This window comes from Sander lucioperca, chromosome 1, assembly GCF_008315115.2.
Source record: "Sander lucioperca isolate FBNREF2018 chromosome 1, SLUC_FBN_1.2, whole genome shotgun sequence".
In the NCBI taxonomy this organism is placed as follows: Eukaryota; Metazoa; Chordata; class Actinopteri; order Perciformes; family Percidae; genus Sander; species Sander lucioperca.
In genome coordinates, this window is record NC_050173.1 from 38,088,234 (window position 1) to 38,115,161 (window position 26,928).

General features: G+C 41.2%; 2 protein-coding genes across 7 annotated transcripts in view; one reads left to right on the forward strand and one right to left on the reverse strand.

Moving 5' to 3' along the window:
- Positions 1-14,655, forward strand: part of unc5a (unc-5 netrin receptor A) — a 132,581-nt gene extending 117,926 nt beyond the window's left edge. For all 4 annotated transcript variants that reach the window (XM_031319568.2, XM_036003799.1, XM_031319571.2 and 1 more), the window contains 4 exons: positions 7,531-7,680; positions 9,459-9,623; positions 9,735-9,913; positions 12,003-14,655. In XM_031319568.2, coding sequence (XP_031175428.1) covers positions 7,531-7,680; positions 9,459-9,623; positions 9,735-9,913; positions 12,003-12,168 — 660 coding nt within the window. In that variant the 3' untranslated portion in view covers positions 12,169-14,655. The remainder of the gene's footprint in view (positions 1-7,530; positions 7,681-9,458; positions 9,624-9,734; positions 9,914-12,002) is intronic.
- A 1,483-nt stretch (positions 14,656-16,138) lies between these two features.
- Positions 16,139-26,928, reverse strand: part of pdlim7 (PDZ and LIM domain 7) — a 33,823-nt gene continuing 23,033 nt past the window's right edge. For 2 of the 3 annotated variants that reach the window (XM_031319331.2, XM_031319334.2), the window contains exons 6-11: positions 22,432-22,484; positions 21,951-22,185; positions 21,508-21,688; positions 21,277-21,397; positions 17,951-18,066; positions 16,139-17,647 (exon numbers count right to left, since the gene is read on the reverse strand). In XM_031319331.2, coding sequence (XP_031175191.1) covers positions 17,561-17,647; positions 17,951-18,066; positions 21,277-21,397; positions 21,508-21,688; positions 21,951-22,185; positions 22,432-22,484 — 793 coding nt within the window. In that variant the 3' untranslated portion in view covers positions 16,139-17,560. The remainder of the gene's footprint in view (positions 17,648-17,950; positions 18,067-21,276; positions 21,398-21,507; positions 21,689-21,950; positions 22,186-22,431; positions 22,485-26,928) is intronic. The other variant, XM_031319333.2, reaches the window with a different exon arrangement.

Below are 26,928 nucleotides of genomic sequence, written 5' to 3' on the forward strand. Positions count from 1 at the left end.
TTTATGTCTTTTCATGCTGTCAGTGGTTCCGCTTGGCTGCCGTGGGCCAAGAAGTTTCCCATCACTTTGTTCAACAGCATATTTCGCTTCTCTTTTTTTGCTCTCCACATGGACAGAGTATAATCAAGCACTAATGCCTTCCTCCTTCCCCCGAGGACTGCCTCTGAGTAGCCTGTTAAGATTTCATTTGCATGGTTAATTAGTAAATTAAAAGGAGAGCCTGCCCCAATCTTTTCCCAGCAACTCCTGTGCTCTCGCTCTTTCTCTCTCCGCACCTCTCTTTCTCTCACCAAGCTGTTCCTCTCCGTCTGACACCACCCACAGCCACGAGAGCCACTTCGCACTCAAGTCCACTTTTGCCAGCTGTAATGGCTGACCTCCTTGTGCTGAGGTTCACCACCGGCACAATCTATAGATGGCTATGGGACATAAACAATGGGAGGGAGTCGGGGCTCGAGCTGAAATTAGCACTCACACATTCAGGGAGCTGAAGATTAGATGGGAACTGTGCACAGGCTCTAGCTGTGGGGTGGGAATTACTAAAACCTCCTAGCTTACATCTGTCTTTTTGTGGCTCAATTCTGCCCCTGCTGCTATCTTTCTCTGTTTCTGACAGCTATTGCATGATAGCAGGCGCGCTCAGGGAAATTGCTGACATTCAACTGTGTTCTTAGAACACAGAGAATAGAAGATAATATGTAGAAATAAATGTCAAATGTAGCATACAGGAGGTATTGTACAGCTGATGAAGCTCTGCAGAGGAAGTGATTTGTTTGCAGATTTATCAATCCTTTTTGTTTACTCACTATCAAAGCAGTTGTAATGAGGGAGGTTGTCTTTATATATTCAGATCATCGGATGACCCAGTGGTGTTTTGCTGCAGTGTGACTGTTGAAATGACCTTGCACGTCCTGTGTTGGATGCAGGAAGGCTGCTGGTGCACAAAACTCTCTCTCTCTCTCTCTCTCTCTCTCTCTCTCTCTCTCTCTCTCTCTCTCTCTCTCTCTCTCTCTCTCTCTCTCTGTGTGAGTGTCTCTCCTTCTGGCTAGCTCTTGTTCTGCTATTCTCCTGATCTCTTAGCCAGGAAAAGGACATCTGAGCTTGTTGACTCAAGCACTTGTGCTGCCATACTCTGAGGCTCCCTCGACACCCGTGAGTGCATTGACTCTCCGTCTTTCACAACCTGGTCCTGTGGTAAGCCACGGCGTCTCCAGGGTTTTGTAGTTTTTAGCGAGTGATTTAGAATGTGGCCCACACTGTTTAGTAATCTCGACTTCACACTGCTCTTGGTGCTATTATGGAGGGAGCCGTTCATTTAGCAAGTACATTAACCACTTTGAGTGGAGATTAAACTTCCCTGGAGAGGTTCAGCCTAATCACTATGAACTATCTTTTAAAATGCACCATTTATGATCAGACTTTTCACTATGGCTACCATTAGAGTTAATTGTAGTATGCAACAGTGGTGGAGCAGCAGTAGGTGGTATGGTGGAGTGGCACAGCAGCATTTTTTATCCTTCAGTTGATGTACAGTACACCTTCAGCACATGTGAATTTTATGACAGCCCCGTTTTTCAGACAAGAAGTCGACTTTCCATGCATTAAACAGGCTGTACTTTTGATGGGAGGTGAAAAAAACATTTCTCTGCCTTTTCTGTTGGCTGTTCAGTGGCAGGAAGAACTGTAGAAACCAAATACTGAGTTTTTTTCTCCAAGTCCCCTGGCTGGCTGTCAGTCTCATCTGACAAGCTTCCATCAGCGAGAGTGACACGTACGCACACCCACAAACACGTGCACGCTGCACTTACAGTATGCACGCTGTACCATGCAATCTCTTATCTCCCAATTACAGCAGATTAGAACCAATGTTATTGTCTTTGATCCTAAGTGTGCGGGGGCTCTGGGGAAACAGTGACATTTCTGTCTGATGCTTGCCGTATGTTAGCAGGGCTCTGCTGGGACCAATTAAGTTAATATTTAATGTGTGTCCCACTCTTGATGGGCCAAGGCTGGCGCGCAACAGAGGAGTCATGATCGGCGTTTGGTAGCGCCCTCACTGTGCACTCGGTTGTTCCCAGCAAGACCTGTGGGAGAGCTTCACTGATGTTCTGCCATCCAACAACTGATTGAAACACCTGCAGTGAACCAAGCCTCCGACCCAGTACAGAGATAGACCTTACACCGTCATCTAATTAAACTGGAAGGGTGCCGCCCAAGGTGTCTTTTTAGGATCTGAATATGGTCCAACTAGTTTTTTTTATTTTTATATTTAGCTACGATATTTAGAATCTGTCAGCTTTTGGAGTGAAGTAAAAAAATCCTCAGTATGTTTACCACGTTTGAATAGTGGAACAATAACAAAATATACCGGGGTTTATTGATAACCAAATGTTCTTCCTTTACACCCACATGTCTGTGTTTTGTAGGGCCAGTGTTGTGCCATTGAAAAAAAACAACAAAAAAAAACACGTAGAATGATTTATAAACCACCCACTTTCTGTCAGATTTATTTTTTACGGAGGTAGAAACACAAACTCAGTTGTTTTTTTTTTTACATGTTATGGCTCTATGGATGGCAATGTTAATCCACCAATTTTGTTCAGAAATATCTCAACAACTATTAGATGGATTGCCATACATTCATGTCCCAGAGGATAAATCCTTCTGACGTCTCCTCTCATGCCATACAAACAAATGACATTCCCAACAGCCTCAGCTGTAGGCCTACTTTGTGTTTAGTGCTGATAAGCAAATGCTAGCTTGCTAACACGACAAACCAAGATGATTAACATAGTAAACATTATAGCTGTTTAACATCAACATGTTGGTGTTGTCATTGCGAGCGTGTTAGCATGCTGGTGTTAGCAATTAGCTCAAAGCACGACTGTGCCTAAGTGTAGTCTCACAGCATGGATGACTCTTTTATCATCATTGTAGTGAGTTTAAGTGACTTTTAACAGCCATAAAATTTCCCAAATGGTGAGAAAGTTTTAGTTAACTCTTTGTACTCCCAGTATTATGTTTCAGACTACAGAATTTACGCTTTCATCAATATTCATGTAATGAGGCCAGTACATTCAGCTTGACTGTAAAAAAGTATGTTCTAGTGTTAAATTGGTGTTTAATTGCAGTCCAACTGGTTAAACAGTGGCTCCTGGAGTATTTTATACAGTGCTTGACCTCAAGCAATTATTCTTATTTGGGTATAAAAGGGCTCATAAACAGTTTATGTGCTCCCTCCACTATGACGTTTTCCTCCTAAACTCCTGAGCAGCAAGCTACATTTGAGCAGAAATGTTTCACTTTTATGTATCGGAGGAGAGAAAACCAGCATGTACGGAGACTAATACAAACAGTTTTTTCTGATCCCTCCATCAGAATAGTTACTGGCAAGACATTCTAGGGGAGAAAAACAGAAGAGCATAGGCCAGTAATTGCTGCCATTAAATGAAACAAAGACAGTCAGCTTTATCATTGAGCCCAGCAGAGAAATTGTTTCCATATTATATTTCTGCGTTTCTGCGTAGTGTTTTTCTTCCGTCCTGCTCTGTGATTTATCAGGCAGAATGTGCATCTTTTCCCTAGCAAACACAGTCACCATTTATAACAGAGCAGACAAGTCCCTTCTATTTGTAGTTATTAATCAGAGTTGACTGTAGCGGGCACGGCCACTGGAGCTCAGACTGATAGACTCTCAGTCAGAGAGGAAAAGCCTGTCACGTCCTGCTGACAAATACACAGATTTATGGAGCCCACATAGCCAGGCTACTCTCTATAAACAAATGCATTTGCCTGAAAAGAGCAGCTCTGAAAATGGATCGTCGCTACAATCGCCCATTTTTAAACACATGAGGACACAACATTGCTAAGTGTGGAGGGGTGAGGACGAGTTTATGAGGATATTAAAGGCTGTGTATCTCGCTATGTTTCAAATGACATGGAGTTTGACTAATTAACTGATCAAACGTTAGTTATCATCCCCATCACAGCTAGTTAAGTTAATCGGTTTATTACACACCAATCCAGAATAATAAAAGACCACATCTAGTAGCTTGACCTTGCTGTGAGGAAAGTAGCCTATTTTAATCTGCAGCTTTGAACCAGTCCAGTTCTTATTATATATATATATATATATATGCGCCTCTGCTAATACTTTGATTTGTTTAGACTGTTTCTTTCCTGCATCCGATGGCTGGCTGTTTTTGTTGCAAGAGAGCGCTTGGTGCAGCCACTAACCTCTTTCTGTCAGCACCAGCCCGAAGAGATTAGCTGTATGTGTGTCTCTTGTTTCCCAGTGGAGCCCAGCCCCAGTCCATCACAGTCCCAGCTCTGGTCCGAGCCGAGAGGATGAGGGGATGGGTGAGGAGATGAGTGAGGGTGGGAAGGGGGTTGAAGTCATAGAAAAACTGTGGCCATGATTGCAATAATCCTGTTATCTTTCCTGCTAAAGCTGGCCACTCGAGTGACCTGGAGACACAAATGTTAAGCTGCCTCTGTCTCTCTTCCCTCTCGCTCTGACTCTTTTCACTCCTCCCTGCTCTATCTCACTCTCTTTAGCCAGCCTCATTGAATGTCAGGGGGTGGTCTTGGCTCTAGCTGACTCTAAATTCACAGTCTTCACACACACCGCAGGCTATCTCGAATTCCGTCAGAACAAAAGGGGTTTTTCTCCTGCAGTACTTGAACTTCTCGGCCATCTCATGCATCTTAATGTGTCCACGGTTGTATAGGGTCAGAGTGTTTGTGGAGAAACTGCTCTTCTGATCTGCACTGACTGGAAACACAATTTAGCTCAGAGTTGATGATTAATATGTGATTTGATAAACTAATTCAAAACATTGCATTGTTTTCCAACCCAGAGTAAATGTGGTAACATTTAGCTTCTCATCTATTAGCTCGCTCACACTGTCATTTGTTAACAGGATAATGGGGCGTAAAGAGGGCCATTATTCTTTCAGTCCAGAACATATGCTGAAACCGTGCACACAAACACACTCTAATACACACACTCACAGCCACTCAGGCACGCATAAACAATACACAAGCGAGACAGTGTCATTTCAAAGCAAGGACATGTCCACACTAGATGCTGTGTATTTTCCCTCAGTAAGCTCAGTGTCCCTGTCAGCTAGCAGGCGCGCCATGCCCTAGACCCTGTTTGATTGTAATCCTGCCGTGTCAGCCCTGAACCTGATGGACTGCTAGAATGGTGAGTTAGTATTCATTCTAGTAGCAATATGTTGATAATAAGATAATTGGCATTCTGCACGCTTACTCTTGCTAGCAGGCCTAAATCTGCTGCTATAGGTCAAAGACCCGATCAAAGTCCACCAGCCCCAATTTGCAATGCTAATCGCCCCCAACAAATTACTGTGCTTAAGAACTGTATTAAATGAACCTCTATGGAAGCCCTCACAATGTGCCTTTTGTCTGCGTAAAAGACATAATAGCAGAGGGCTTTTAATTCTGTGGAGAATGCACTGCCCCCTGTTATTAACTCATTAGACCTTGACGCTTTGATTCAGAGCCATTGTCTGACCTTCCCACTCTGAGTAAGTGGGCTGGGTAACATCACAAGGCTCTGGTATGGCAGCACAGTGAGGAGAATGTTCCAGTCGGCTACATACAGTCAGATCATAGCTGTGGCATTTGGGTGAAAGGAATAAACCACTGTAAATGCAGGAATCAAGATGGATAATCACAGGGGGCATAATATTCATGTTAACAAGAAGCTAAGCATTAAGCAAACATGGAAATTAGCAATACGCTGAGCAAACATGGAAATGCAATTCTTGGGCCGAAGCGCAAAAGTGCTCATTCAGTGAAGCACATCAAATAACAAAAGCAGGTCGAGATTCCAAATAGATAATTAACAGCTTTCTTTCCATTATAATTGGAATCAGTCTAGAACATTCCTGGTAAAGAGGGCAGAAAATTGAATCGGTGTTGTGCAGATAGAAATTACTGCCATTCTCCCCCTTAATTAGATGTCTTTGCTGAAATCAAACCATGGGCAACCATGCTGGCATGCAGCGCTCAACATATGGCTTCTATCTATACACACGTCTCCCTCTCGGAGCCTTTGTCTTTGAGATGTGTCTCCTAGACTATGAGGCGCATTCTGGCTGCCTGTTTTTCCCTCTGCTGCCATCTTGTTTCCCTCCTCAGACAGATTAAAGAACATATCTTATTTCTGAGGTCTTCTCACACGACTCATTTCAGAGGTCTGTTTTCCTCTGTTGTAATATGCTCTTCTGATCGGAGGTAGCACATGTGAACACCGTCCAAAGTATTGGATCCTTAAAGACTTGTTCAGCACAAAGCATTCAGCTCAAAATAAATTGATAGATCAGAGGAAAATTCGGCGGATATTATCATCCCATTCCAGATGGTCATTTGGATGGCAACAAATGGTCCACTGAGCAAGTCCCACAGAGATTAAAATATTAAGCATGCATTTACAAATCTCTCCTGGCACAAAAACAAAAATGAAATTAAGGAGATTCACCATGCGAGAACAATGAGCAGTTGACTAATGGCTCGTTCACTTACTTCATCACAGCCCAGGTAGCTAGTAGGCCGGGAGGGCTGCAGTATTTGCATGCTAATGCAGTTGCTGGAAGCTGGGCGCGCACACACTGAGGCAGGGGATCAACCTTGTAGTGACATTAAAGCTCTGTGGGGACAAGTCGGTCCAGCCCGCTACAGCCGCATGCAGGGACACAAAGATGTACTGTACCCCTGCCTCATGCTCATGCTGTGTATCATTTTATTTAATTTCTTTATTTATAAGGACAACACACACTAATCAACATTTCTGTAAATGTGCCAGACCAGTATAAGCCAGCTGGCTAATTTTTAACTGTAGTCCTTTGGCGAAATGTCTTGATACCAATAAGGTGATAATTAAAATGTACAAACGGAAGACAAGAAGACGCCATAAAGACAGCAAGAGCAAACTAATAAGCTTTCTCAAGACAGTGCACCATGCAAGCCATAAAATATTAGTACAGTAACACAAACAAGTGTCCACTATTCAGTACATGTAGCCATGCAAGCAACACAAAGCAACAAAACAAAGCCAAGCAACACTGATTATAACCAGTATCTGACACATGCGAACATGCAGAGCCATAGACAAATAAAATACATTCACGATTGAGATTTTGATAAAAAAAAAAAAGTTAAAAGATGCAGTTACAATGTTGGTAAAATGGTGGTATGGCACAACAAACACATACGACATGCACCACAGACATGAAAGCTTTGTGTAGCAGCAAGTGTTTGTGTGTGTGTGTGTGTGTGTGTGTTTTGCCATTATCTGTCTCCTTTCGTGTTTCTTTGTATTTCTCCCTGTGTGTGTGTGTAGACAAATTCTTGTTCCAAACTGTACCATTTTGTGTGAGTGATGATGCACCTTAAAAAGTGTAAACAGGAAACTTACACAGTTATGGATTGTTTTGCACATTTTCACTTACCTCTGTGACTGTGATGGTAAATGTGTTTCCTCTCTCCCTGCTCTTTCATCAGGAGGTGATGCAGATGGAGCGGCAGCTTGGGGGCCGACTGATTGACGAGCCTCACGTCCTGCTTTTCAAAGACAGCTACCACAACCTGCGCCTGTCCATCCATGACATGCCCCAGGCGCACTGGAGGAGCAAGCTGCTAGCCGGCTACCAGGTGTGTTGGCCGGCCCTGCGGGGCTGCAGGGGCGGGGAGTCACTCCGGATCAGAGCCAGAGCACGGACATGTAATAGAAGTGCCTGGCTGAATCTGTCAAATTTGTGTGTCAGCAGTTATAGGGCTCTTTAATGTGTTTGTTTGTATACTCAATGTAAAATCCATGTTGTCTCGAGTTATTTTAAATTAGCCATCCAAAGAAATTAAAGAAGAATGGAGTGCGTGTTGGCAAAGGCATAGCAATGTTACTGAGTAATCAAAGTTTCTTCAGAAACAACTTTTTATTGTTAATGAGGGTCTCTCTGTAAAGTTTTAATTTGAGTTGGTTCAGAGTTTTAATTAAGTATGTTTTGGTTTGGCTTCAGTTCACTTTAAAGATTCACACAAAGGAGTGTTTTTCAGTCTGTTACTGCAGGACTCCTCTGTCCAATAACCTTTCTATTCTTGGCACTGTGTGCAACTTTAAGCCGTTTGCTGGGAGCCAAGGGAACCTTTCGGGTGTGTGTGCACCGAGTGCATGTTTTCGTCTGCTTGTGCTTCTGCGTAAGGGTGTATATGTGTACACAGCTGGGTTGTGTGCACTAACCCAGAGCTGCAAGCTGATTGATTATCCTCGTTGTCGCTCTCTCAAAGGGAGCTCAAATGAAATATAGAGCAGTATGTAAATATCCAAAACTTCCCAACCTAAATCTTGGAACCTCTTCACCTCTACTGCACTCCCAACACCTGCGTGGCTCACTGCACTGCAGCCCGGCGACAACATGAGGGCTGTTCAAAGAACTAGAAAATGCTCTGGCCATAACTGTGTAAGCACTGAGCACCAGGTCCCCATAGAGAACACATGGGCTGTGACAAGCAAGCAGCGGCAGCAACAATGCACCCAGAACAGAGGCTTATTCCTCTGGACTGTGCCTGTTCATTTGGAAGTGTTATTCCCCTCTCAGCAGTGCGGTCAAAAAAGGCCTTTACTCTCCCCGGGGCCCCCGTGAAGACATTTGTGCGTTTCACCCGGCTCCGTCCGTCATCCAGCCTGGGTAACAGTGCCCCCGTTTGGTTAGCAGCGTGATCTACATCCCCTCTTCACTCTCAGACTGAGTTCTTGTCAGCTGTTGAACTCAGGGTGAAGTGAGGAGTTAGTGTGCCCTTTATTTTCAGGATAACTGCTTTTCTTCTCTTGGGATATGCAAATTAGGCATTAATATGGAGCAACAGAGAAAGATGTAGAAATTGTCAGCCTTGAATAAATTCAGGAAACACTCCCTGGTAGACAAAAGCTGGTGCTGTTCGGCAGTACTACTCAAAGCTATTATGCATGCATATACATCTCTGTGTCGCATGACGTGCTTTAGATTCAAAGTAGAGCTGTGATGTTTCAGCTTGGACACCATCAGCATCATTTGTAACTCTGCCCAGAAATGCACACACAGTACATACAGAGAGAGGCTGAATCAACCGAAAAATACTGGATAGAAAATGTTACCCATGCCAGAGATATATATATATATATATATATATATATATATATATATATATATATATATGGTGTGTTGTCTCTTAAAATACTAAGTTTGATTGCCTCAGTAACAGCCCTACCTGGCTGATGTCAGTCTGCTGCCTCAATTTTCACCTAACGATGACAGCTCATGTCAGTGTAATTAATGGTGATCTCAGTGTATTCTAGGCAGGCGGTCCTGTTAAGGCGTGTTTCAGACATGCAGTTCTAACTGTGCTGCTGCGTTTCCGTTTGTGTGTGTGTGCTGCGCATTTTTTTTCTGCAGGAGATCCCGTTCTACCACATCTGGAACGGTTCCCAGCGGTACCTGCACTGCACGTTCACTCTGGAGAGGCTCAGCCTCAGCACCTGCGAGCTCACCTGCCAGCTGTGCGTGTGGCAGGTGGAGGGGGAGGGACAGAGCTTTAGCCTCGACTTTAACATCGCCAAGGTAACTACTCTACTACTTATGCAACCACCATTACACCATTATATAAAGGAGTTGATCTTATACTGTGGTTGTTTCCTGAAGGCTGTGCTTCATGGCTGTCTTTCCTACCAGGACACCCGAGCTGTGGACTCCGAGTTCCTGTTAATGGACAGTAACGCCACGGCTCTGGCAGGCCCCAGCGCCTTTCAGATCCCGTACCTCATCAGGCAGAAGATCTGCAGCAGCCTGGATGCCCCCTGTCCCAACGGAGCTGACTGGAGAATGCTAGCACAAAGACTCAAACTTGAGAGGTAAATACCAACTGTACAATACCATAATGCCTTATCTGATCACTGATCCAGGCAGCTTACATAAAGGCTTTCAAGAAATGCAGCAGAGCCTCGTTCATCCAAAGCCCTTGAGAATAGCGGTTGCACAGCAGTATATGTACAATGCTCGACACAGAGCTTGTTAAAAATAAATGAACATGTAATCACACCGATTGTGAAGGGTCATACTAACGTGGAGGTTAACATCTTTCTATGAATTGCACAATCAATGTAAAGTGCATCACGGCAGTCAAATGTTTTTCCTACAGTTGAGGTAAACAAAGTTCTGCCTTGGCAAACTAATCCTCATTTGACACGGTTAACGTTAAAGGATTAATGTGGACTTGATGGATACAGCTATCATTTCTGAGAGTAAAACACGACCCCTTCTAACTTTTTCCCCCCTCAGGAACAGGTAAGCAGCTTAAAGTCTGCAGCTAAACTTGTACCTGCTACATTCTGATTAACGGTCGTAATTGGCATGGTGGCAAGCTTGCTGCCCATCAGCAGCAAAAAAAAAAAAAAAAAACACGGAATAGGTTTGGATCTGTGCCGACCTCAATTCGTTCTCACAGTAACTGTACTTTATCACTGGAGTACCTGTAACAGAATGCGCCAGACATTGATCCCTTATCCTCCACCAATTTAATTTCTACCTCGTAATGAAATCAAATGGTACACTTAATTTGTCCAATCAACTTTATTTACCCCAATTAATCACAAATTGAATTGATGCACTACAGGTTTAATTAGCAATGTTTTGCTCAACATAATCAATTCTCATTTAGGCCTCAGGAAGGAACAATCGCTCTGTTGTTTGAGCTGTCCTTAACAACATGTTTTCCTGAAAAGGCAGCAGCTCCTTGGCATTCTGTCACGCTGTATTTCTGTTTGTTTCTGTGTGTGTATAAAGCGTTGAGACCGAGCGGAACGGGACCAATCAATAAAACTTAAAATGCCAACAACCTTTTATTTGATCTTTCTCTCTTAAGACTGAGCAAACGGCTGTGCCTGAGCCATACAAGATAAGCTTGTGTTTCACACAGCGAGGTGAATAAGCGGGGCTGACACATCGGACACTAAGCTCTGTCTTTTTTTTATCAGAATAATGACACAGAGGTTCATTCCCAGACAAATTTTTTTTTGACCAACACTTCTCTTTGTTGTGTTCTCCCGACGCAGAGGGAAGGCTGTGTGCACTATAAAATCCAATTGACTCAAAATAGCAGAGAGGCACTGTGTTCTCAGTGCTTGTGTACTGCCAAAGCAGCCACATGTTTAAAACCATCACAGAATGCTTCACTAGACAAACACAAGATACGAGCGAGTAATGGACTCTGTCTGACCTTTCTCAAGGTGAACAGGGTGTTTTGAGCTTCTTGTCAGCCACCCTCCCCGGCAAAAAAACCCACTATATACCAAGAGTTTAAGCTGGTTTTTTTTGGTTTTTTTATGTCACGTGTGCTCTACATAACAGTTAAGACCCCAGACATTTGGAGAACAGAAAAAGGCCATTAAATCAAACGAGCATCTTCGGGTACCGCTCAACATCAAATATACAGCTGGCTGGGGCCACTGCTTTGTTGTCATTGATTGGGTTTGATCGTAAAGGTTCTGCTCCTAAAATGGAAAAGGTCACTTCCGACTTAACTGTGAAAAGTCTATATAGGATTTACTGTATGGGATTTAGGGCCAATTTCAACATCAAATAAAGAGGAATGAGGCTTATGCTGTTAAGCTTCAATGAAAATTGCCAGAGATTCTGTATTTGATGGCAGTTTCAGGAGCTAGACTGTGTTCCTATACCTTTATCATTTTTTTACTTAGTGCTCTAACACAGCATGTCGGGATGAAGCAATATAAGACACAATAAAACTTGACATTGACAGAGTTACAAGAAGCAGTAGCGCTATAAAATACCGGCAGAAAAGGTTTTCTTAAGACTCTGTTATTGTAGAGAAAATGACAGACTGTCCGCTTTGATATGTGCACATCGCTTGATTTAATAATAATAAAAAAAAATCTCTCATTGTTCCCTCACTGTTATTTTTGTGTGTTCTCCTCTCTGCAGACACATGAGTTTCTTTGCATCCAAAGCGAGCCCAACCTCTATGATCCTGGACCTGTGGGAGGCACAACATTTCCACAGCGGCAACATCAACCAGCTGGCCACCGTCATGGCTGACATTGGCAAACAGGAAGCCATGATATTCCTGGTCTCTGATGGCGAGTGCTAACCCAGAAAAGGGGGAGAGACTGGTGCAGAGGAAGAAGTACAGAACACAACAACACACACAAAAACAACAATTACAGCAGCAGGAATCGAAGAGCAGAGCTGTCCCCATGTCCCTCTTCTTTGCTAGAAGATAGTGAAAGGTTTATGTAGGATTGAGTCCCTATATCTCATCGAACAGAGTAAATATCTTTAAATGGCAGACCAAATGAGAGTTTGGGTGTGTGGGGAAATGTATTCATGAACTCGGTTAAAAAAAAAAAAAAACTATTTTCCATTGAAGTTAAATTAGTCCACACCCTGGTTCTACTTTAAAGATAACATAAAATTAACATAATGCCTTTTATATAAATGGGCTGATAAGGAGCAATATGCAAAGTAATGCTATTCCTGATGGCCAATATTGCAAATTCAATGGATTTTTTTTTTTTTTTACTTAATTTAAAAAATGACATATTAAATATCAAATAAAAGGGATATGAGAAAAGGTGCCACTCATTTCAGGTTAAAGAGAACAGGCGACATATGCAATTGGCAGGTTAGTTATAGGACTTGATCTCAGATACTGAACACGTTTTCATCACGGTCACCAGGGTCTGTGAACGTCCCCGCCCAAACCCAGTGATACATGTATGATATAGGTGTATATGTGTCGGCATCCGTTTCTTTAAACACAAACAGACCGCTTGTAGCACATCCTGGACTTGCAGGTTTAAAATAGATTGTATGTCAGAAGCCCAATAACCCGTCTCATCTTGTTTGTGCTTTAGTCCAGCCGGTATCACTACTGTGAATGTAACATCTTGACATCTTGATTCAGCGAGACGCTTCGCAGCTTCTAAATCAATATGTGTGGGGTTTGGGTTCTTTGAACTTTTTTTGAGGGAGGAGTGAGTAATATCTTCACTAAAGTCATATTTCAGAAGCCGCTTCTATATAAAGCCTGTGATTTTGATACGTCCTGTTTATTTCACGTCTTGCATTAACCCCCAATCGTTCATTGTGGCGTTTTTCTGTTTCAAATTCCGCCGCTAATGAAGGAGCCATAGCGCCGAAAGGCCTTCCACCACTGAATGTCGTCAAAACTCAATTCTGAAATGACATTTCCCCCCTGATTCTGTAGCAGAGATGATGTTAAACATAAAAGCATGGCCAAAAGGGTTATTGTCCCACATGAATAATGCAAAACACTTTCCCCGCAAAAGATCTGACAACCAATTCTTCAAAATCTTCACCAGATTACTCGCGGTGAAGTTGTGCAGCTTTGTTTTTGTAGTTCATAAAAGCAATGTTGGTGGGAATTTTATATTTGCTATGTGGCAAACCGTATTTCCACATCAAAGAAATGCCTGTCTCTCAGAGAAAGTTAAGAGTGGCTTATTCATCATGTCACGCCTCTGCTCACTAAAGATGCTTTGAAAGGGTTTTTCCCTTTTTGTTATTTCTAGCCAGGATGGCAAAAATGATCCAGCAGATTCATGCAGCGAACCACAAAATGCAACTACGCATTTGCTTATTATATTTTGCTGCTTTGCATTAATTTACTGCTTTTTTTATTTATTAATGATTTGTCAGGTCTGGCAACATGAATACATAGAGTATCTTTAAAGTCCACTGTTTCAGTAATTCTACTTTGAAAAGGTGTGAGCAATCCCAAATTAGCCATAGTTCTCTCTCCGTCTGCCTCAGGGTTGCATGTGAAGTTGTTTGTTAAAGTTCTAAAGAGAGCCCTTTTCATTATATCCCTTCTTATTTAAAGAGCGAGCCCAGCCCATCCTACCAGCTCCTGTGGCTTCAACCTTTAACACTAACTGGAGCCTATTTTATGATTGTCAGATATTTGGAATGTACATTTATGTTTCCTTGTAGTGGGGGAAAAAGTATGTCTTTCATAGATTGTTTTTGTGTGGCATCTCAGCACCTGATAGCTCTTTTTCATCCTTTTAAACACGCCTCCTCTTGACCAACACGTTTTTACAAGCCCCTGTACGATTTGATGCAGAGATGCCATAAAATAAGATTTTACCTTTTTTTATTAACTTAAAAAAAAAAAAAAAAAAAAAAACTTGGAACAAGCCCCTTTCAGACAAAATGGCGATATCCCCCTTAAATAAATCTTTCCATGTTGAAATGGATCATCGTCACATGTAAATACTTTTTCTATACCAGCCGTGTGCTGTCACTTTGCATACTGTATATCAGCAGAATTGGTAACCAAAGTTTTAGGACTATCATTTGAGGCCACTACATCCTCATATTGTATCCATTGAATATTGTTTCAGCATTGTTTTACTTGCAGCTAGTTATAGAATAAGTCGGAGTTGCTGTCTCTTCTAAACTGCGGACTTAAAAGTCCAAATCATTTCTTTCTCTCATTTCCTCGCTTTTGTCTTTGAGGCAAGTTAATGCTGTTTGTTCAAGCAGTAAGATGTGTCAGTTTATCACTTTGTAAAGAAATGTAAATTATATTTTAATATGAAGCCAAAAAAAAGACACTTAACTGGCGCAGCATTTGTCAAGTCTAAACCGTGACGTGTTTGCCTATATACTGTTCTTTGGCGATCTAGCAGTGAAGACGTTTTGCAGTGTTAAGGGTTTAGAGACTGTTTTACAGGAAGTTTCTATACATATTTTGTTTGTCCTTACTCTGCATATGTCTACCTGTTTGTTTCTCTAACTGTAAGCATTTAAGTACAAGGTGGACATAGTCACTAATGCTTAGTGAATCACTAGACTGGGACTGTGTGGAGGCTAATTGGGGAAAGAGGACATCAGGTCTTGGAAACTGACAAGCCAGTGTTGACACAGCATGTTTAGATGAATCATGGCAGTTGTACAGTCAGACTGTGTGCGTGAAATTTTATCACCCCCGTCATTGTCTTGGATGTGTTGTCAAAGCACTTTTCAGTAATGTAATTCACCAGCCGCCAGGATGTTCAGCATCTATCTTCACATCTTTACTTGTCTAACAAATCTTGTGTGTGTGTGTGTGTGTGTGTGTGTGTTTTGAATACAGTTCCCTTCATGATGAAGTCTGGGCCTGATAGTTGTGTATGACTTGTGTAAGTAACACACATACTTTGTTCAAGGGTTTATAAGTGTAACCCTAAGTTATGGGGGAAATTGTTACATCTCACAACTGTACTTTTTGTGTCACTCATTACTATTCAGTGTCAAGGGCGTGTGCCTGTTTGTGAGTGACTGTGTGAGTAAGACTGGGTGTGTGCATACCTCCCTGTCACTGACTTTTCTTTTTGAACCAAGAACAATAGACTTCTGTACTTGTGAATGGTTTTTCTATTTAGTTCCTTGATTCAATGTTTCTTGCCTTTCTGCAAGTCAAAGATGCTGTATTTATTACATGCCACAGCGCTTATGCAATTGTATAATCCTTTTATTTTTGTTTTTTTTTTAACTTTTTGTGTTCCTTATCGTCAATGTTAATTGTTGTCAAAACTTTTGTGGCAAATGGGAAAACTTCTGCTTAAGGAGATTTTCTGTACTTTTTGGACAATGATATGGATTTGTGGGTAGAATTTTGGAAATTCGTTTCTAAGTGCTTTCAAGTATTTACTTGGCCTTATGTATATATATCTATCTATGACATTTCAGAAAGGTATGTATAGTAATTCAACCTGAAATTGTTGTAAATAAATTATATATTGTTAAATCAAGGACTGGATCTTTCACTTGAAACAAACTGGTGTTGCTTTATAAAAATAATTTAAAGGACCATATGGGTGCTACTAAATGTTATAGGTTAAAGTGGTTTGTATATTGTCAGGCTTCAAAGACTTCAACATCACTCTGACTATAACATGTTTAAAGGAATACTTTTGGAAAACACTGTTTCAAACTTTTGTGGCAAGTTTGATGAAAAGGTCAACCAGATTAGCATAGCATAGGGCTACAATTATTTGTTCAACATGGTTAACATCTGGAGTAAAAGTACTTGATTCAGACGACTAAATGGCTGTTGGAAAATTATTTATTTATACATCAACATCGTAAGGATTCACTAGGCTCATGGTTACAACAAACAAAAGCACTTATTGTATTCACAACAAAACGGAGCGAAAACATCAGAAAGTCCATTGCCCTCTTGTTGGGGAGGTGTTGGTGAGAGCGAAGACAGCCAAAACATCAGCCAATAGAAAATCTTACAGATGGGTTCACCTCAAAAGAACATGTCAGCTCAGTGTTCTGCCCCAGCACTTGGCAATACTAAAATATTTTATTGGAAATATCCAACAGCTATGAAAAAACAACACTTAGAGGCCCATTCTGAAGCAATATAAATACAAATTCACCATGACTTGAAAGTAGGCTACTCTAAGGAATAATCGCAATATCATATAGTAACATGGGGTACAAAATCTAAATTAGTTTTTTTTTTTTTTTTCTTCCCTACATTAAAGGGATAGTTCAGTTTTTTAGAAGTGGGGTTGTGTGAGGTACTTATCCACAGTCAGTGTATCACAGTAGATGACAGTAAGCACGCCGCCAGTTAAGAGAAGCAGACAGGAGTACAGACTAGCCCTTTAAAATGTCCAATAAATGATAATTTCAAAAGCTTTGACATTTAAAACAAGAATAGCCCTTTCTTTTTGTCACCCACGTGTCACTATTAAAATTGGATCAATTGAGGATTATTACATGACTCACAATTACAGTTATTAACTACTTTATTTCTCATTTGGCTCTGGCAAATTTAGAGCACATACTGCAGCTAGTGCTTCTGTGGAGAGGTGCAGGGGTCCAGTCAAGCAGAAATGGGACATCCCCTTTTCTGCTTGACTGGACCCCCATTAAGTCAATAAGCACTGCAGTACGAGTTAGAGTGCCAGTGTCCTGAATGGGGCCACCACTTCTCTACACTATAGTACAGGAGTACTGGCAGATCATTACTGCAATTTGTGAGATTATTAAAGGCTAAATGACTACTCCAACTTGAAAGATACTGACTTGAACTTACTTCGGACTGAACGAGGATGAGATTAGTAGAGTTGTGAGAGTTCCTTACTAACAACTACAATTTAATCTAGATAAACTGCAGATGCACTTTTTAATGTTTGATCTGAACATGACAAGTTAGTGACATTAAAACAATTCCTTGACTACTTCCAGTTATACAACACAGCATTTGGTATTACAGGCAGTATCATGTGAAGTGTCCTATTAGCACAGTGAAGTAACGCGTAGTGCGTAAAGCTAACGGTAAGCCTCAAATGTAGAAACAAAGTCTGTAGGATAGAAAAAAGACTAGTGTAACTAGGTGTGTGGCTAGCAAAGAAGAGATGTAGAGTGTGTACGAGTGTGCCAGAGGGCGGAGTGTGGTAAAGAGTGGGGAGAGAGAGAAGTGTTAATTCCTCTGAAGATGAAGCTCACTCACTCTCTCACACTGGAGCAAAGGCATGGCCTTTGCACAGGGGCTTATCCTTCTTCGAGTAGAACGTCTTCCCCTCCAGGTTGATTTGGCAGAGCTTTAAAGATGAAAGGAGACAGAGAGAGACAGATTGGGAAACCAGGGCAGAGTAGATCTCAGACCTTAACATTGCGTTTTCTACTGGCCAGAGACGGCTTATATTATTTACTTGACTGCATTTACTTTCAGTTTTCTTCACAGAATGACAAAAAGATGGAGAGTGACAGACTGCAGGTGATAGAGAGAGACTCGAGGTCCAGAGGTGAAGGCAGATTTTGCAGGCGGCATTGTCGCTGGGACAGCCAGAAGAGATGGGCCAAAGAGAGCTCCACAGAGAGCCATATCAATCAAAATGACTTACAGCACAGACGAAGCACGTATCGTGCCAGCTGTAGCCCAAGGCCTCCAGAAAACGATCGCCGGCATCAATCTTGAAGTCACAGCCATGGCATTTGGTGCCAAACATCTTCTCATAGTCTGGAGAGAGAAAGGTGAGGAGAGGTGGTGAGTGGCAGAGATATGTGAGATAACCATCAGAATTAAGTTCATTCAAAAGAGCTTTTATCATCCTCGAAATCAGATCAAGCATCGTCCATAGCCTCCACGATTACCTTATGTAAACATCACTTAACCTTGGACCTTAACGTTCTGGAGCACAGAGTGTGGAACACACACACACACACACACACACACACACACAGAGTTGGCGCTTCTCCTCATCGGGCATTTGATACTTTGCCGTTTGTGTTATTTTGTCCACCCACTGTACATTAGTGCTTTTCCAGAGTGGAAGGGAGGGATTAGGATGAGGTGAAATTGCTCCAGATACTTAAGTGGCTTTGCCAGTCTCTTTCATCACAAGAACTCTGGGGAAAGTGTCAGGTTATGATGCTGCTTCTCAAGAGTGAGTGGGTGAGACCTGCACAATCCCTGAAAGATGCTGAGGCAGCAGAATGTTTATCAGAGCTAAAGGCATTATACAGAGTATGAGTACTCAGGTTCTGGCTTCGCCTCTGATAAAGCAGCGAGCCTCAGTAGTAAGCGAGAGGCATGCGGCCCCGCTAAATCATTTACAGCATAATAGAAGAGCACACACCATTCATAAAATCCAATAGAGAAATGTATGAAGTAAACTGGAGCTAAATAGATTATAGCAGATGAAAACATCACACTTTATGATTGACTGTGGTACGCGCCAAGAGATTCATGATGTAGGCCCACACCAAACCCCACAGCAAAGCAATGTTTTACAAATAGCTTGATAAAAAAAAATATGAAAATGATTTAAGCTAAACTGGAGAGGGAACACCCTGCAGTGAGCCATTTTTTTTTCTCAAAAGAAACAAATTTATCAGAAAATGCGCTGCATTTTTCTGTTTTTGCACCCAAGCTTCTGTTATGACCCATGAACTACAGTGTACTTAGCTATGGCATCCATTTAACGTAAAAGGAAATGACATCTTTCATCAAATAAGCTTGATCACAAACTTAATGCTGCGTGGCGGGGTGTCTTGTTAGATTCTTGGGTGCAGATGTGTTTCATATTATTAATAATATATAATATAGTATATTAGTAAAATAGTAAAAATTCATAGTATGGTATGTCAAATTAGTCAAAGTATAGTATGTCGAAAAAAGTGATAAAGAAGTCATAGTATTGTATGTCGAAGAAAAATGATTAAAAAAAAAGTCACAGTATAGCATGTCGAAAAAAGTAATACAAAAGTCATGGTATGTTGAAAAAAGTCATAGTATAGCATGTCGAAAAAAGTGATAAAAAAGACATAGTATAGCATGTCGATGAAAGTGATGAAAAAGTCATAGTATAGCATGTCGAAAAAAGTCATAGTATAGTATGTCGAAAATAGTGATAAAGAAGTTATAGTATGTCGAAAAAAGTGACAAAGAAGTCATAGTATAGTATGTCGAAAAATGTCATAGTATAGCATGTCGAAAAAAATTTATAAAAAAGCCATAGTACAGTATGTCAATGAAAGTGATAAAAAAGTCATAGTATAGCATGTCGAAAAAAATGATAAAAAAAAGTCATAGTACTGTATGTCAAAAAAAGTGATAAAATAGTCATAGTATATAGCATCTCGAAATAAGTCATAGTATAGTATGTCAAAAAAGTGATAAAGTGTATATAGTATGTTCAAAATAGTCATAGTATAGTATGTTGAAAAAAGTGATAAGAGAGACTGGAGTACAACTTTTCTCTTCATTCCTGTAATGCAGGTCTTGAAACTAATTGTACTATACAGGATTTGATCACTCAACCTTCTGTCTTCAAATCATTCTCTTATCACCCTAAGATATCTGACCTGACACGTTTATGTTTATGTCATTTGTCTCTTTCACTTAGTATATTGGACCTCAAAACTTACTGAAACATATAGGATTTGAACACTCAACCTTCTGTCTTCCAATAGAAAAAAGTGATAGGAGAGACTGACAGGAACACAACTTTTCTCTTCATCTATTTGTATTCTTCATTCCTGTAATGTTGGTCTTGAACATAATGGCAGCATACAGGACTTGAACACTTAACCTTCTGTCTTCCAATCATTCTCTCATTACCCTAATCTATCTGACCTGACACGTTCAGTTTTTGTCATATTTGACTCTTTCACTTAGTGTATCAGACCTCAAAACTTACTGAAACATATAGGATTTGAACACGCAACCTTCTGTCTATCAATCATTCTCTCATCACTCTAAGCTATCTGACCTGACAGAAGAGTTTATGATTTTAGCATATTTGTCTGTTTCACTTAGTATTTTGAATCTCAAAACTTCCTCAAACATAAGATTTGACCAAACAACCTTCAGTCTTCCGAACATAATCTTATTACCCTAAGCTATCTGATCTGAAACAGAGTTTATGTTTCCGTAAAAGTCATAGTATGTCGAAAAAAGTGATAAATAAGTCATAGTATAGTATGTTGAAAAACGCCATTAAAAAAACGCAAAGTGAAGTATGTCAAAAAAAGTCATAGTATTGTATGTTGGGAAAAAAAAACGTCATGAAAAGGGCCAGCCTTGACTGGGTATTGAACCTGGGTCAGAATCTGCAGTGATTATTTGCTGGTTTCTTGGTGGCAGCAGTGTTAACAACTGAGCCATTGTGCCAACAAAGAATTTAAGTTAAAAACACTAAAAGCATAGTGTGTAGAAAAAAGCCAATCAAAAAGTCACAGCATGGTATGCCAAAAAAAAGTCATAGTATAGAATGTCTCAAAAAGTGATGAAAATTTCATAGTATAGTATGTCGAAAAATGGCATTAAAAAGGCAAAGTGAAGTATGTCGAAAAAAGTCATAGTATTGTATGTTGGGAAAAAAAACGTCATGGAAAGGGCCAGCCTGGACTGGGTATCAAACCTGGGTCAGAATCTGCAGTGATTACTTGCTATTTGCCTGTTGGCAGCAGTGTTAACCACTGAGCCATTGTGCCAATAAAGAATTTAAGTTGAAAACACTAAAAGCATAGTATGTAGAAAAAAGCCAATCAAAATGTCACAGCATGGTATGCCAAAAAAAAAAAAAAAAAACAGTATAGTATGTCGAAAAAAAACGCCATTAAAAAGTCAAAGTGAAGTATGTCGAAAAAAGTCATAGTAGTGTACGTCAGAAAAAAAAACGTCAATCAGCATTCACACAATGACTGCAACGGTTCTATTTCTTACCTTTCTCACAGTAGGGTTCGCCCTCCTCCATGTAAAAGGCTTGGTTCCTGATGGGAGTCTTGCAGGCTGCACACTTGAAACACTGAACATGGTAGGTCATCTTCAGGGCATGCATGATTTCCTGATAAAAGGAGAAAAGGTTGTACCACATCAGTACAGTATATTTTTTTGTACAGAGAAATCACAAACTTTGAAACTGGTTTGTGTTTTCAGTAATAGTGCAGTTCTTACCCCTGTAATCTTCTTTTTGCATTTGGCGCAGTTAGGAGCGTATCGGTTATCGTGGCACTTGGTACAGTAGACAGACCCTCTCTCCTCGAAGAAGCCCCCCTCATCCAGGACCGCCTTACACTGTGAACACGTAAACTCCTCCGGGTGCCAAGAACGACCCAGCGCTACCAGGTACCGACCCCTGGAAACACACACACACACACACATACTTGTTGAGAACAGTTCCTCCGTTTTCTTGCAAAAGTGACCAGAATAAGAACTAAGGTTTCTTTATTAGCTGTGAAATGAGGTTTAAATTATTTCAAAGTCAGGATAATGCTTGTCTTCAGTGATAACAAGATGTCTCCAGACTGTCTTAATTAGCTGACTGACTAAATTTGAACGTATTTTATTCTGGTGAAATGAATTCAACTCTCCCCATTGATGTGGCGGTGCGGTCTCACCTTATGATTTTGTTGCAGGCACCACATAGCGGGGTCCTCCCGCCGTCTTCAGGTGCCTGCTGCGCTGCCTGCAGGATGGAGCTGCGGTTCTGCATAGGCGTCGGCTGGACCGGCTGCTGGTGCTGGGTCACGACGGTGCTGGTCTTGTCCGGGCGATAGCGGTCGGCGAAATTAGGGTCAGTGACCCACGGCGGTCGAGAGGAAGGACCTGAACCGCCTGCTGCAGTCTTGGAGCCTGGGCCAGAAAAAAAAAATTGTTTGCAAGAGATTTGTTTTGGAATTAGAAGACTTTTCACAATGGGAGGTGGACACTTTTTTAAATAATATACACACTCCCTCCAGGTGTATGTTGTAACAGTTTTGGGCATCAAGTTGTTGCTGCTGACGCTCATGTACTGAAACTTAATAAGAATCTATTAGCACAACCTCTACTGGATGCTGCTGGGGTTCTTTATACGCATCAGCAGGAGCAGAAACTCACCATCTGGTTTAGCTGCTGCCTGGGCCTTGGCAGGTGAGGGAGTTGGCTCAAGGCTGTGGGAAGAAAATGACTAATTAGAGAAAACACACACACACACACACACCCCTCAGTAACCATGGTTACTACACAATAAACATGTTTGAATATCAGCAGCCTGTCTCCATTGCGTTGTGCCACAGATTATTAATGTATGAATGATCATAAGCATCATCATTAATAGAAATCAGTATCAACAGGGTTAGCATGGGTTTCTCACCTGTTGTGGAAAGACGCTGGTTAAGAGTGGTAGATTCAGGTGAATGTTAAAGAATATACACTGTAATAGAAATGGAATTGATTCGCAGGCCGTTTTACATAATAACACAAACCTTTGTGAGACTAAATCAATCACGCATTTCGAATGATCAATGCTGAACAACAGATACCGTGGTGTGCATTCGGTAAAGACATTAAAGAGCCACTACGCTAATGAGAGCAATCAGAAACCTGAACATCTTGGATTGATTGACGTCACTCACAGGCAAAGTTAGAGAACGAGAAACTGTCAGATTTGGATGCAGATATCGCCTCAAGCCTGCGTGTGCAGGAGTGTTGAAATAAAGAGCTGTTTCTACATTTCAAAGTTCTGTTACCGCCAGCAAGCGTCACTATATTCAGAAAATCTTCAAACCATGACTGAGAAGGAAAAAAAAACTTCTGAGCAAAATAAGTGAGCTGTGGAGACGTCTTATCTTGGAAAAAAAATATAACACCGCCTTGGGCATCCATCATGTTTACATCATCAACAGTGCCATCTACAATACACTAATGAAAGACGATGAAATCATTTCTCATTTGCAAGGAAAAAGAAGAAAATGTGAAATGCCACAACAAATTCACTGCCACAACCTTGTTCTATAGCATCGCCTGTATCAGGTTAAGTCTGCCTATCAATTATACTCCGTATGTAGCCAAACAACTAAACACAAAAAGTTACAGAAGCAGGAGAAGTTACAGACTCACAGCTGGGAGCTATCGAGCAAGAAGAAGAATAAAAAACAGTCTGCTACTTTCCAACAGCCTACTCTGAATAATAAAGGGCATGCCAATAAGATGGCTTGCAGGGCTGGTGACAGAGAGGAAGTTAAATCTTTCTAAAATCTGGTAAAAACCCCATCCTTACCAGATTTTTGGAAACTGCAGCAAAACAGAGTGAAAGGAAGAGAGGAGGCTGGATGAGAAGGATCTCTGGCAGCCGGGTCAAACAAAGGACAGGACAAACCTGATTCAGCCTGTTTAACACACAGACCCCGGGTCAGCTGCCCTTCACCCCCAGACACTGACAAGCCTTCTGGGACCCCAACAACACATCCTGGTCATCACAGCGGCCCCGGCTCCACTCCCTTGCTGTGCTGCCCTACAGGCCTGTAGCACTGACTCCTCAAACACCTCTCAGAGGTTTGTCTGGATGCACCTCCCTCTGGTGAAGGTTGCAGGTGCAAATTAGAGTACATCCTCTACAGCTGCTTATTCCCACCTGGAGCGGCCTGGATCATGTTTTCTTGACATTTTCACTGCTTTTAACATCCTCCTCCCCCTCCTGCTCAGTGTGATGCAGGTGCACAACTCCTGCATCACAGACTGTGCAGACAGGAGGGGGGTGTTATTTTTATTTTATTTTTTGCCTTAGGGAGACGCACATTAGAGTTTTGGACAGACACCCCAATATTCCCATTATATTTTTAGCTTCCTCTCCTGTGGGATGCATCAACTTGAGCAATGAGGAAAGTAGGAGTTTGTTGGCAGCTCAACATCCGACAGGGAAACGAGCAGGTTTTTGATTTAGAGTGAGCAAGAAGCCACTGACACATGTCACCCTCCACAGCGTGGAGGTAAAAGTGATGCAGCTCTGCAAGAACCTGGATGTGACAACTGACAAAATGTGAAACAATGGTGGCACATGTCTGAGAGGGCAGAAGGCACTGCTTTTCTACAGGCTGCTTTTCTACAGGCAAACAAGCTCTTTCTGTCATCTCTTGTTCCTTATTAGGCATAATGTCAAGAAAACTACAATGTTGCAATTAATGTATAGAGGCTATAGTTGTTGTGCCATGTTGAAAGTAATATTTTTCACTTTAACTATTACACACATTCTTTGTTTGCCACTGTCCGGTGACTGTTGGAATGTCTCCACATGGTTTTGGTGGCTGACTCCTGCTAACGTGACAGATTTGACATTAAGTGTGAGATGAGCGTCTGCTTGCTGTGTGGATACACTTATTGGCACAGACTGTAATACTGCCAAGTATCATTTATTTACCAATGAAAAAATTATAGCCTTAACCTAATTTCCATTTTCAGTTTTCTGTATGTGAAAAAAATACCCATTTCCATTTGTTTTATGTGACTTACTTGTTTCTTTAAAATAGCATCAACTATCTAGTTTCCTGCTGCTATTAAATTCATTATTTCTTTAAACCACAGTATGCAAGGCAGAGCACTTCTCATTCACGTTGTTATCACAACCCATTAGGCAGCATCACCTCAACCATCCCACAGTTTTCTGCTGGCCACCTAAAGGCAAAAGTACATTTTGTACCTTGCCTACAGACAACATACGTTTTTAATTGTTTTCAGTTGTCATTTTTTTATACATCTAAATGTGATACATGGTGCCTAACTAACAATATGCTGGTATTGATGAAGTTATTTTACATAAAAGTCTAGTGTGCAACTTTCCCTTAGAGCTTTTCTCTCCTATAAAAAGGCCAGTCTAGTGAGTAAGTAAAGTGTATTTATATAGCACCTATTACAGACGGAGTCACAAAGTGCTTCACAGGCAAAATAAATAAATACGTTTGTACATTAAAACAAATCGATAATCATAAAAAGCACAATAAATCACAGTCAAACACTACTCTACTGCAGCAATTACTCTGCTGAACTCTAAATATGATAATGTTGGTCTTTTTATGAGGTTTTAAATACTCTCTAATCCAAGACTAAAGGCTGCAAGTCCTCACTGTGCACCTCTGCATTTTATGATTTTGTATTGCTTCATGTGTGTGTGTACCCATTTGTTGTTCTTATGCTTGACTGCACAACGGTTTTCTCTCTGAGGCAAGAAAAGTAAACCTTGAACCCTGATCTTTGAGAAGACACCCCATTAATTCAGATCTGCATACATTCTAAGAAAAAACCCATTGCTTCTACATAATCCTTTTTGTTCAGTACACTATAGAAAGTGTTGCGACTCAGCTAAAGAAAGAGAAGAGAAGGAATAGTTGAATATCAAGAGATTTATCCTTAAATAGTTAATAAACACGAAGAAAATAAGCACAGAAGAAAGGACAGAGAAGCAAGAGCTGCTTTTTTTCAGATGTTTTATATTTTTGATGACAGCAGAAAAAAACAAAAAAGTACAGATTCATCTTCCTTTTCTTTCTTAATGGTTGGAGAAGCCTACGAGATGAGGGGGGGGGATCACAAATGAAAACTCTAAAAGGATGAAGAACTCAATAAATGGAAACAGACAGAGATAGAGTGATAGAGAGAGACAGACAGAGATCAAAGGAGGGTCTGAACTTCACAATCAAAGAAGAATAACAAACAGAAAGGCGCTTCCCACTGCTGAGACCCCCCTTCCCACCTTCCCACCGCTTAACTCCAAGTAACGCAGTGTAAAATGGAAAACAGGGCCACAGACACAGTGGTCCACAGTGATGTCAACAATCATCAAGTCAGAGATTCAGAGGGAGATCTTACACTTAGGCTCAGTATGCAAGGTTCAACTTTGGGCTTTGTCATCTAGGCTTTGTTTCTTCAATTTTTGGTTTACTTTTCTTTTTTTCTCTCCCAAACTTCTATTTCACCCCCATCTGTATCTGAAAGAGGAATTTGTTAACTGCCATTGGACGGTCGGCTATCTTCGTCGTCTTTGTCACGTAGTCGTTGCGGTGTGGCTATCGCTAGCAGGCTCTGCATCCCATGGCGTCTAGGATGCCGCTCAGGATTTGATATTGAGGGCACGAGCAGACCTGTCGTGGTGCCAATCCCTCAGACGGGCATAGCGGGGGCTCTGAATCTCAGTGAGGAACTTTTCCCTGATCGCAAGCAACAGAGATATGAAACAGAGATAGACAGGAAGGAAATAGATTGTAGGGGAGAGAATAAATAAATAAAGAAAGAAAGAAAGAAAGAGCAGGAGAGAGCAGAAAGTGGAGTACACACACAAAAGGTGAAACAGTAGCAGAAAAATGAAACAGGTGAAACCCCAAAGACAAAATAAGGATATCAAAAAGGTCTGGAAGGCAAATGAAAGTGAAGGAATAGTTTCACAGTTTGGGAGATATGCTTATACACTTTCTTGCCAAGAGTTAGAGGAGAAAATCATATCGGTTTGTTAAATATGAAGCTACAGCCAACAGCCAGTTGCTTAGCTTAGTACAAAGACTGGAAACAGCTTGCCTGGCTCTGTCGGGAGGTAACAACACCCACCTACCAGCACATCTTAAGCTC